At 38.3% G+C, this 12,066-nt stretch overlaps 1 protein-coding gene across 22 annotated transcripts in view; it reads right to left on the bottom strand.

Moving 5' to 3' along the window:
- The window catches only part of dnm1a (dynamin 1a), a 51,677-nt gene that overhangs the window by 21,615 nt on the left and 17,996 nt on the right, over positions 1 to 12,066 (bottom strand). For 14 of the 22 annotated variants that reach the window (XR_013278709.1, XR_013278710.1, XM_077497512.1 and 11 more), the window contains exons 11-16: positions 11,317 to 11,403; positions 10,064 to 10,134; positions 9,930 to 9,981; positions 9,493 to 9,504; positions 7,368 to 7,397; positions 6,918 to 7,031 (exon numbers count right to left, since the gene is read on the bottom strand). Coding sequence is in view for 20 of the 22 variants with exons in the window: in XM_077497512.1 (XP_077353638.1) it covers positions 6,918 to 7,031; positions 7,368 to 7,397; positions 9,493 to 9,504; positions 9,930 to 9,981; positions 10,064 to 10,134; positions 11,317 to 11,403 (366 nt within the window). In the remaining 2 variants the exon portion in view is untranslated. The remainder of the gene's footprint in view (positions 1 to 6,917; positions 7,032 to 7,367; positions 7,398 to 9,492; positions 9,505 to 9,929; positions 9,982 to 10,063; positions 10,135 to 11,316; positions 11,404 to 12,066) is intronic. The other 8 variants (XM_077497528.1, XM_077497525.1, XM_077497527.1 and 5 more) reach the window with 2 other exon arrangements.

The raw sequence follows: 12,066 nt of genomic DNA, 5'->3' as shown, positions 1-12,066 counted from the left end.
TGTTTACTGCTGGGATCACTTGGTAAGTCTGACTTTTTGGCGACTTTACAGCACTATCAGGGAAGCCCAGTCACACACACGCGCACACGCCTGCACACGCACACACAGATTCCGATCGGGGAAAGACACAATTTACATGTCCACGCAAAAAGAAATGTCCATACGATGAAAAGTGGGACGTCAAGGGACGTGCAGCAAAATGGAGTCGGATTTAAAAACACAAAATCGCGCAAGGAATTATGGGGAATATCAATCTAATCCAGTACATTCTTCCATTTTTCCTCACGAATGCATAATGACAATTAAAGAAAAACATACACTACAGCTCCAAAAATATGAGGTCACTTAGACATGTACTTATTTTATCTTTTTAAACAAAATCACTGTATATTTTTTTAAACCACATTAACATGTTTACAGTCCAAGGGAGTCAAACTCCTTTTTGTCACAGGCTATGGCTTCCCCCAGAGGGTCATAATGACGATGAAATCAAATAAATATTTAATTGTCCCATTGCATCATTACATTTACACAACACATTGAGTGATTCCTTGTTTTGAAATCAGAAGTCAAGGATAATAGTTCAATTATTGTTCAAATTAATGGTGCAAGATCACAAAATAGATAAATAAATACATGAATAAATTTCAGTTACGCATGATGATTTGAAATTTTGGTAAAGATTATATTTTAGCAAAGAACATGGAAGTTCATACACATGATTTGCTTTCGCGGGCGGGCCGGATTTGGCCCCCAGGCCTTGAGTTTGACACCTGTGGTTTAGATTTAGATTAATTTAATGTTATATTCATTGAAAGCTAAATATCATTATTATTGTAGAGGAAAAAAATCCTCATTGAGCTGCCACCATACTGAGGGGAAGGGGTTTATGTGTCCGAGTTATCCTTGGAGCTAATTTGTTGGGGGCTTTTGTGACACCCAGGGCAACAGGTCTGAAGTAAGGGACTGGAAAAGCTCAGCCGTCACATTATCGAAGATGACCTTTAATATTGCGCAGGGAAACCCATTTACAACATCATCCACTCCAATTCATCTGAGAAACTGATGACGTGCTCCAATAGGAGCTGCCGTTTTGGTGAGCAACAGAATTCAGCAGGGCTGATCAATTAGTGTAACGCCTATGAACAGGGAAATGGAGGCATCCATATTGGGTGGGGTAAAAATTGAAGAGTAGAGGCCGCTACAGTTTTTGGGGAAATGCAATATGTAACTTTAGAGGGTCGGATTTTCATGCTATTCAACAATTCTTTGCTACTAAATCCTTGTGTATGCTAAACAATCAAACAAACAAACAAAAACATTAACTTTATAATAACTATCCGTTATAACTAGTTAATAAATAACATATATAAACTATTAACTGAGACTCAACAAATCACTACTAATTTACTAATAGATTGTTTATGATCTATTACTCATTTAGTAGGTATAGTTATAAATTATTAACTATAACTGAGTAACAGTTCATTAATAATATATTAACTATCTAAGGATCATTATAAATCCTCATCAAACTTTTAAAACATGTCGTTATTGATTCATTAATTAACAGTTTATTAATTATCTATTAACTAGTTATAACAAATAGTTATTATAAAGTGTGACCAAAAAAAACCCAACAAAAACATCAGCTACTAAATATTGTGTACACAAAGACAAAAAACCAAAACAAAAAAACATCCTTCCACATGAAGACAATAGAATTTTCTACTCAATTGACGTCGATGCGGGATAGTGTGAACAAATGTATTAACGCAAACAAATGAATACCACTCGTGCTGGAAGTCGATAAAATTACAGTCATGTGGTTCTTTTATGCTCATTTCTTTTTTCCAACTATCTTTTCTTTGTCTTCTCCTCACATCTCCCTATACACCGAGACGTCTGATTCAAAGAATCGGCATGTCCTGTGGTAATATGGACCAGGAGGCTTTGAATCACACACGCACGCACTCGCATACACGTACACACAGAGTAATAACAACATCCAAGCCAACGTGCAGTGCCAGGATGTTTTGGTTAGTGTGCGCTGCCATGCTAGACTACAGTGAGGGTTTTCCCCATGACAAGAGGCCAACCAATAAAAGTTCTTGTTTTTCTTTTCTTTTTTTTTTTTCAAAGAACTATAAGTTTTTATTTCGTGTGTGTTGCACAAAACAATGTTGTGTTGCAACTTACTCCCACAACAAGCAATGATGCATTCATGAGTCATGTTTTACGTGATTCTAAATGTAAGAGCTGGAACCGGCGAGATGCGATTGTGTAAGGCCGGGGTGAGCAACCAGCGGCTCGCTGGCTATTTATGACCCACGAGAGCATTTGATCTGGTCCGCCTTGTCATTTTAGAAACAAAAATAAGTTGTGAGAAATGACATATCGCATCCCCATGAAAATTGTGCCAGACGGAGGCCAGATTTGTGAATTTAAATTGTTCCATTACATACTCAAAAGATGCTATATGGTAAGTCATGCCTACCAAATTAACTCATTCGCTCCCAGCCATTTTCAGAAGCAATCCCGTTGGCTCCCGGCTGTTTTACTGGATTTTGACTGAGGCCCACAGAATATTGTGTTCTATTGCTATAAAAACAAAACTATCACACGAAAGATTAAAGTCTCTTCTTTCATCAGGCAAAAAAAGTATTTTTTTATCCGTTTCCGTTTTGCAGCAATTAGCATTTAGCTAAGTTTAATCAATTTTCACAAATCTATTTAGAATTGTAATTAAGCTTTTTTTCAACATGGCCCTGGTTGATCTCCTTTTCTCTGCTTTCACCTGCTGGCCGTTTGTGTAATAACTACCATTTCTGCAACCGTTTTTTGCAGTTGAGAGGCTGCATCAAAGCCTTCTGTAGTATAAAAAAAACAAAAAACAAAAAACAAATACGTATTTGGGACACTTAAAACATAAAAAAAAAAAACGTATTATTGGGAGAAAATGAGTTAAATGTTGCTAAGTGATTTTTTTGTTGTTTTTTTGCTGGTGACATACTATTTTTTTCTCTCGAAACGTAGTATGGTAATTTTAAAAAAACTAAAATGAGTCGTGATAGGAAAAAAGAACGCCACATGTCGACTTGAGGCCTCGCTGCACCTCCACATTTAAATAAATACACGCGTACCAATGTACAATATGTACAAGGCGGAGGAAGAAAAAAAAAAAAAAAAAAAAAGAGGTAAAAAGTATCGTGTCCGCATCAACCTTTCGGCCCCGCCCACCCCTCTCGCGATTACCTTTCACATGGTCCTTGTTACGTGTACGGTACCGGCTAACAAAAGACAGAAACTCCCAACCTCACGTCCTGCCCAACTAGCCCGTTTGCGCCGTGCACCCTCTTTGAAATGAAGTATGTTTATTAGAAGCAGATTACGTGAGTGTGCGTATGTGTGTGCGTGTGTGTGTGTAATTGGGAGCAGGGAAGGGCAAGAGGAGGGGGCTCTGGTATGCACATGTGGGTGCCAGCTTTTGGTGTCTGACATGTTGGGGGGTCTTGACTCTTTCGTCTCTCTCCCTCTCACACACACACACACACCCACACACACACACATTTGAGCGGCTGCATCCAGGAGACAGTGAGACTAGCTCTGAAGAGATCCACAAAGCATCATGGGACCTTTCGTTGACCAGTCCGCCCAGTAACAAAATGTGTTGGCTCAAACGTACTCAAAAACCGCTGAACTTGACTAAAAAAAAAAAAAAAAAGCCACGGAGCGAAGCTGGAATGAACTTTTGGAGCACAACGTGGAAAAACAAATGTTTGACTGCTGGAAGAAATTAATGTAACAGAAATGTTCATCTTGGCTCAGGTTGGGGTGAAAACTACTGCACATTTATTTAATTTCTCTCACGGGATGAATAAAGTACCTACCTACATACAATCTAATCTATTTTCAGGTGATGTAGACATACAAATATGATATATTACAAAGACATTGTATAATTTTGCAATAATTAGAAAAACTAATGCATCACTCCTCAAAAATATTGTGAAAATTATCAATAAAATGACAAAGATGTTATGGATGTATTGTAATGTACAGTTCAATAGAGGGTAAGAATGAGTAGAGCAAATAGTGTATTTTGCACAATATGGACCCAGCTTTGAATAGAATAAAATAAAAAATAAAAAAAAATAAAAAAATAAAACAAAATAAAATAAAATAAGAATTTAATAAGGGAAACAGTATTAGCATTAACGTCAATATTTGTCATATTGTTTTACATAATGAGCGCAAATTTATAGCTTATTTGCTGCAGTGACTGAAGAACAGCACAAACGCAGAAGTAAATATAAATATCAAATCTGATAATGACTAACTACAGTTAAATATATCCATTTACTATAGCAAAAAATATTGTTGCAATTATGTGGTGTTCAAAAGCAGCAACATATATAGTTTATCACTAAAAACATTTTTTTGTTGTATTAAAGCTAGCTCACGGAATGTATTTGTTGAGACGCCATGACAGCTACCGCTTGCAGCCATATTCACCGGCGAGGAACGGTCGAAGCAATGGTAGTTATTACAAAAATGGCCAGCAGGTGGCAGCAGAGTATAAGAGATCAACCAGGGCCATGTTGCAACGAGGTGTTTTCCCCACAGTTTGAAGTAGATTTATGAATAATGATGAAATCTTGCTATATTCTAATGCCAATTACTGCAAAACGGAAACAGATACAAATATACTTAAGAAGAGACTCTAATCTAGGTTCCTTGTTTTTATAGCAATAGAACACAATATTCTGTGGGCCTTGCAAAATCTGTGAAAATCCAGTAAAACAGCCGGGAGCGAAGGGGATTGCTTCAGTGAAAATGGCTGCGAGTGAATGAGTTAAGGAAAAAAAAAATAAAAATCATTTCAAAGTTTCAGAAACAAGTACAAGGGTGTCACGATTTCGATTTTTTATCGAAATCGATCGAAATTACGTCACGATTTCGAGCATCGAAATAGAAGAGAGGACACACGATTCGATGCCCCCCCCCCCCCCCCCGCCGGCGTGCCGCAAGCCTTCCGCAAGGATAGACCTATTTTCTATTTTTGCCGGACGCCGCAGCGGTAGGCCTCCGGCAAATGGCAAGCTAGCACAAAACACATCGAGCGGGACAGGAAGACAGAGGCAGTTTCAAAATAAATTTCCGGTTACCTTTCAGAAAAAAACACTCGCCAGCTCCTATTTCGCAAGCTTATCAGCAGAACGTGACGTGGGCGTCGCCGGGCCATGTGCTCATTCACGGTTTAGACACCAGCGAACATGGACGAGGAGAGGTTTAATAAATTGGAGGTGGAAAACCACAAAATAATATATGACACGGCACATCCTTTTTATAAGGACTGTAATGTATTGTGAGTTTGATGTTCGCGATTGCTTGTTGTGCCCGTCTCGCTTGCCGTACTGAGCGGCAGCCGGACGCGGAAGACAGAAATAAAGAGTGGCGCTCGCCTTGAGCACGCACTGACCCGACTCTCGTTATTAATATACTTTACAAGGACAACCAAAAAAAAGATGCTGCATGGAATCTCATAGCAGAAGAAGCACAGACTTTCTGTATGTTTGTCGTTGTGAAATGCCACATGATCGCGCGCGCACGGTCCGGCGAGATACGTTGGGAAGTGGGCGGCGACCGAGCTGCCGGACCGCAGCTGTGCGGAGCCGGTGTGGATTGACAAAAAAATGGACCCGTCCGGAGCACGCAGTCAAGACGCACCGCACCGCAACCGCAGTCAGTGAAAACCCGGGGTTAGCTGACTTCTCCTGCAGTCATGATGGCAAGCGCGGACAGACACAGCAATGGTGCTTCAAGCCGCTCCCTCTTCTCTCGTCACCAGTTTGGAAACATTTTGCGTTCCCGGTGAGTTATGTCGACAACGTTCACGTTGTCGATAAAAAGACCACAGTTTGCAAGATATGCTATGTGCGCGTACTGTACTCGGCCACGGGAAACACGACAAACATGACGGGACATTTACGCAGGCATCACAAAGATTTAGATTTATCAAATTCAACTAGAAGTGGGAAAACAACGGTCCAACCAACTATTTCATCCTCATTTACAGTGAAACTTCCACACACTTCAGCTCGCGCGAAAGCTATAACTAACGCCATAGGTCTATTTATAGCAGCAGACCTGCAGCCTTATTAGGCTGTGGAAAACGCTGGATTCAAACATTTAATTAGTGTACTTGAACCACGCTACAGTATGCCCAGCAACTGTAAATGTTGGGATATAGTTTGTTCAGGCTGTATTTGTTCCATGACTTTGGATACAATATATTTTTTGTTGTTGTTGCACATTGCACATTATTTTAAGAGGAACGCACAGCACACTGTTGTAACCAAAAACAGTCAATAGATGGCAGGCACCCACTGTGACTTTTTGTTTTTGTTTTTTTATTTTTTATTTTACACTTCAGTAAGAACAAGACGGTTAACTTTATATTGTAAATAAATTCTTTGAATTTGATCATTCCTGCCTAATGTGAATTATCATATATTACATAAATTTACACAAAAATAATATGGAAATTGCATCACCTATATGTAGCCGATCTTTTGAAATAAGATTTACTGTACAATGAATAGAACCAATGATCATAGACTAGCCTTAGCCTACAGAAGCATATGCCTCTGTGTTATAAAGTGGGGGAGCGGAGAAAAAAAAAATAAAAAATCGAAAAAAAATCGAATCGTGACCCCAAAATCGAAATTTAAATCGAATCGTGGAGTTGGCGAATCGTGACACCCCTAGCATATACACTTAAATAATTACTAATGCACTCATAAATAATTATATATTTACCATTTTTAAGCTTTCTGTCTGCATATGTGAATGCCTATTTTTTTTGCAAGTACTATTTACAAAATAAAACGTGTGAGGGAGTTAAAAAAAGTCACCTCGTCATCCTTGTACCAGGACAGCGACTCGGCGGTGAGGACAAACCAGTACTCCTTGGCTCCGCCCTTCATGATACCAATGTTGTTGATCGTCAGCCAACCCTTTCGGATCACCTGGGCAACGGACAGACGGGACACGCAACGGGATTATTGGTGACACACAAGCGGTGACGTCACACTCACACTCGCCAGCCGCAAGATTAGGCACATCAGCAAGAACCGAATCAAAACGTTCTGCCTTTATCAAGATAATAATGTCCAGAAATGGTTTGCAAAAATTGCAAACCTGGGAATTATTATCTTTGCAAATGCAGCACTTTCGATCGATCGTTTGTGTACCTAATAAATTGGCCCTCAAGGGTATCTCGACACTCGCTACATCTGTGGCACAAAATTAATATCTGCCTCTATTGGAAACACACACAGTACGTGAAGTGCGACTTCATTTACCTTGAACCGATCGTTAACTCCTCTCTCCGGCTGGATGAGAACGTGGAGAGAACGTTACAACTCAAAGCCAACGAGGGCACTTTATGAAAGAGGCCAAATGCATATGCAAATATTTGTCATAAATACAGGGTGCATTGTTGGTCAAAAGCCTGCATGTCATATAGCGAGCTGCTGGGACAGCAAGCATTAGCGGGAGGGGATCCTTGCCCAAATGCTCGTTTCAGACCATGCGGTATCTTTCATTCTTTATGTGCAAAAATTATGAATAATACATAAATAAATAAATAAATCCAGACAAATGTAAATGTACAACAATTCCCTACATATAGTCACGGTTCAGTATTTGCAAATTTGCATATTTATATTTTCTTTCTGTCTGCATTTGAGATGTCCTGTTTTGTTGGTGGTCTTTGAATGCACCACAAGCGGAAGTAAAGGTGAAAACATAGCATGTATGCATTCACTCACCTATAGTAATATGTGTACATTTCTATTCTTGAGTCTCATATTAAGGTGGCTTGTTTGTGTTGACTAATTGTTGACATATGTTTATGTGACATAAGTTCTTAATTGTATATATTCGACAAGCATAGTGTTGATACTTGATGAGCCTCGCTGTTTTAAGAGCTTTGCTGCCATCTTGTGGTATCGAGATGTAATTACAAACCATTTTGCGTGATGTTAATCGTGTATTTAATTGGAATCATATTCACTGCATGGTGGAATTGCTGAAGTGGTTAAAAAAAGGCCGAAATTGTTACACCGCGAAAGACATCAAATATTAGAAATCACAGATTTAATTCTACCTGTATGTTTTTTTTTTTTTTTTTTTTTTTTTTTTTTGCTGCACTTACTTTGAAAGAAATAGCAGGAAAGGTGTCAGCAAAGCATTTTTTTTTTTTTTTTTTTTATTAAAATGCAACCTATTGTATTAAATATGAAATAAGTGATGATACAAAGAACAAGGGGTAGGACTGGATAAGTTTTCAACTTCTTCCTACTCCCTTTGAACATATAAATTGTCATTTATTGTATGTTTCTTTTGTATTTTACTTTTAACTTTCTTTGTTACTTGTTTATGTGTTCATATATATATATATGTTCAATAACTCCTCCTCATGAGTAAAAGCATAATTATTGTTTTACATTTGATGGTGGTTTATTTCCCTTTACCCTAGGGTGGCAATTTTGAAAATTGAAGAATGAACAAGACTTCTCTAAGCCTTTACAAAGTCGATAATTTGTTTTGTTTTTATGTTTTCACATCAACAGCGGTTAACTTATTTCAACCCTTAAATGACAGGAAATGCTCAAATGTTAAATGTTAACACGTTTCCTGCCGAGTTTATAATGGTTTCACGGTGGCGACAGTATGACGGTGAAATGAATGATTTCAGTTGCCAATATTTCCTGTGGGAACAACTGTTTTGAAATCCATACAAATCGAAGGCCCTGTAGTGCTCCGGAACAGCCTTGCGGTTTTGAAAAATGCACATTTCTGACCACCAAACACTTTGAAATGTTTACTTACACAAGGCCACTTTTAATGAGGCCAAAAGACAAATGATTTCCCATGTAGTAAACACTCATAATGTGGGTGGGTTCTTTGGGAAGTCAAGCTAAGATGGAGAACAGAAGCAGTCGGGGGGTCTTTAAGGGCCAACTACATCCACGTGTAAACAGGAAGCACAGATCACCACTTTGTTTACTGCACGTCTAACCTTTGCCCCTTCAGCACCCCAACCTGGGTGGTTGCTATGACGACTGTCAAACACTGACAGCACACGAGAGCCACTGTTCAGGGTAGGTGAGAGTTGGGTGGCAGTATTTACAAAAGGGAAGCAGGGAAGGGTGGGTTTTCTTCGTGTGCTATATAAGCAGGTTTTAGTGTATTGATCATCCTGTGATAGAAATGTGTGAGTGTGTAAAATAATACACATATACAAATAATAAGGGAAAAGGAAGCAGCCAAGGGTTTTCCACCACAATCACCGGCCCAAAATACTGGTTGCAGCGTATTTCGCACACACAATGCTGGACTGTGCCACATTTACAAAAAAACAAAAAAAACAACAACATACAGTATATTAATTTTTACAGAAATTTGTGCATAGTTACTACTCACCATGATCTCATCCTGAAGAAGCACACAAGCCACAGAGAGAAGAGGAAAGGCAATTCACAAAAAATAAAAATACAACACAATTGGAGATCTCCGAAGAGCAGAATCAAAAACATAGAGAAAGATGACAGTCGAAAAATGCTTCAAGACGTCAAAAGTAGGATGCAAGTCATGCAAAAGCAGAATCTTGAACGTACTGTCATGATGTGTGCTTACCCTATTTGCATATTGTGGCTGCATGAGTGTGATTTTATTCAGCGTTTACATTTTTTTTGTGATTAATGTGCATAAACATACTCAGGGGAATTTGATGGCTAATTTTATCGTGACTATTTTTCACCAAAATCCTGATTAATAAATACGGTTTAAAAGCGGAAATGTTCAGGATTCAGACTGATGGCAGGGTGGCGAACGCGACATGTAAAAGACAAATATATCACCTGATTCCCAGCCGCTTTCTTCTTGTTCATCTGGTTGATCCTCTGCTGGGCACTGCATAGGGCACACGGACATCAGAATGCGCGCACGACGACTAAGAGAGGTCATTTTGCTCGAAAAGACGACGATGACTCACTTGGCGAAGCCGATGAAGTCTTCGTGGTTGGTGTTCATGTAGGACAACTCGATGTCGATCAGCAGGAGCACCTTAAGCAACGAGGACATCCGCATCGTTCAGCACACCATTGCAAAATAAAAAAAATGCACTGCAATACGGTTTTATCATAATTGTTTTGTGTTTTATTTACTTGCCATTTACTGAACAGTTTCTATGTAAAAAAAATATGAGCATACATTTAGTTTTACTTTTTATCTTTTTAGGCAAAACACATTTTTAAAACATTGTAGAGCAGGGATGAGCAACTGGCGGCCCACACACCATACTTGAGTGGCCCCATAATTAATTTTCAAAACAAAACAAAACAAAACAAAACAAAACATTTTACACCCCCCCAAAATAATCTTCAAAAAACACTGATAAACATACATTTTTTATAAAAAGTTGAGAATTTAAAAAAAAATAAAAATAAAAAAATCCACAGAAAATTGAAAAAACAAACAAACAAAAAAAACATTAAAAATACTGAACAAAAATAAGTGATTAATATGAGAATTTGTGGGTGCCGAAATGCGATGCATTAACTCCAGTTTTAAGTTGTAATATCACCATTTGCCACTTGATGGCAATATACCAAAATATGAGTAGGCCTAATAATTTTTTGTGAATTTGAAATAAATAGCATCTCGATAATAACATTTTGAGTTACATTTTTTTTAATGCAGAAACTGAGTTTTTGCACTTAATGTTGGTTTGCTGTTGAGCAGTTTTGTGCCATCCTTGAATGATAATTTTTATGCAAGAGATACCTTTTCACTGGAGGAAAAAAAATAAAAAATAATAATAATAATAATAATCACAGCATGTGGTTATTTTGTTATTCGCTTCAAACCCTTAATTGTTGTGTTAGTATATTGATATATTTTAATTAATTGAGAATTGTATTATAAAAAATAAGATCCATTAGAATTTTTTTTTGTCCATACAGTATCTAAAACATCTGGTTAGGAAGTGTTTTGGAGCAAGTAAATTGACAATAACGTCTCAATCTAATATCAATTATTTTGTGACAAAATGGCCCTTAAACATTCTTTGGATTGCTCATTTTGTCCTAAATCACTGGACTTAAATAAGATAATAATAATAATAATAATAATAATAATCATCATCATCATCATCATCATCGAACTATTTTTAATGAATTTTGTGGTCTATTTAAATGACCAACAAATATCAAGAATGTGATTAATTACACCTTTCTGTGATGTTACCTGGTTTTTGGTGCGGCTCTCTCTGTCTCTGATGTGCTGAGTGACGATCCGCTCCATCTCTTCCCTCAGCATCGGGTACTGGGCCAGCTACAAGCACATAGCACAGTGGGTCGGACGCACATGCACAAAAACGCGTACACACGCTCACTTGAACCACGACACACAGTTCCACTACAAGCACGATCAAAACAACACACAAAGAGAAGCGCTCTGGGTTGAGAGAGAGGTTTATCGCAGACTGGGCGCTCGTCCACGTTTTGGGTGATTTTATGTGTATCAAAACAAATCACAAAATTAAGAGGCCAACAGAGGAATAGTGCAAAGTCTGTGATACTGCCACACAAATGCAGGCTCAACAATGTTCCTGGCAGAGGAGTGTCTCTTTCCCAGCACACTGAGGGGCTTTTTCCATGAGCTCATTGCAAAGCCACAACGACACACGCGCACACACTGGCAGCCTCCACTGGTACACAGACAGTAAAGGAAAAGGGGAAAATGACTAAAAAAAAAAAAAAAAGTTGCATGACACAATGCATCTTGAAGTAAGTTGAATGGAAATGATCAGAAGTCTTTTTCACCTCCCAAGTCGTGGTGTTTTGGTGAGTAGCTAACAAGCCAACAAGATGGTCTTTATACAGGGCAAATTTTACCTTTTGTTTGCCATTCATATCTTGATTTTATACAGTACAAAAACGGGAGACCTCAGCTCACTATGCACACTTTTCAAGTGCCAACTTTGTGAGCAAAAAG

The sequence above is a fragment of the Festucalex cinctus genome, chromosome 15 (assembly GCF_051991245.1).
Source record: "Festucalex cinctus isolate MCC-2025b chromosome 15, RoL_Fcin_1.0, whole genome shotgun sequence".
Taxonomy (NCBI): Eukaryota; Metazoa; Chordata; class Actinopteri; order Syngnathiformes; family Syngnathidae; genus Festucalex; species Festucalex cinctus.
This window is presented reverse-complemented; position numbering and strand designations above follow the sequence as displayed.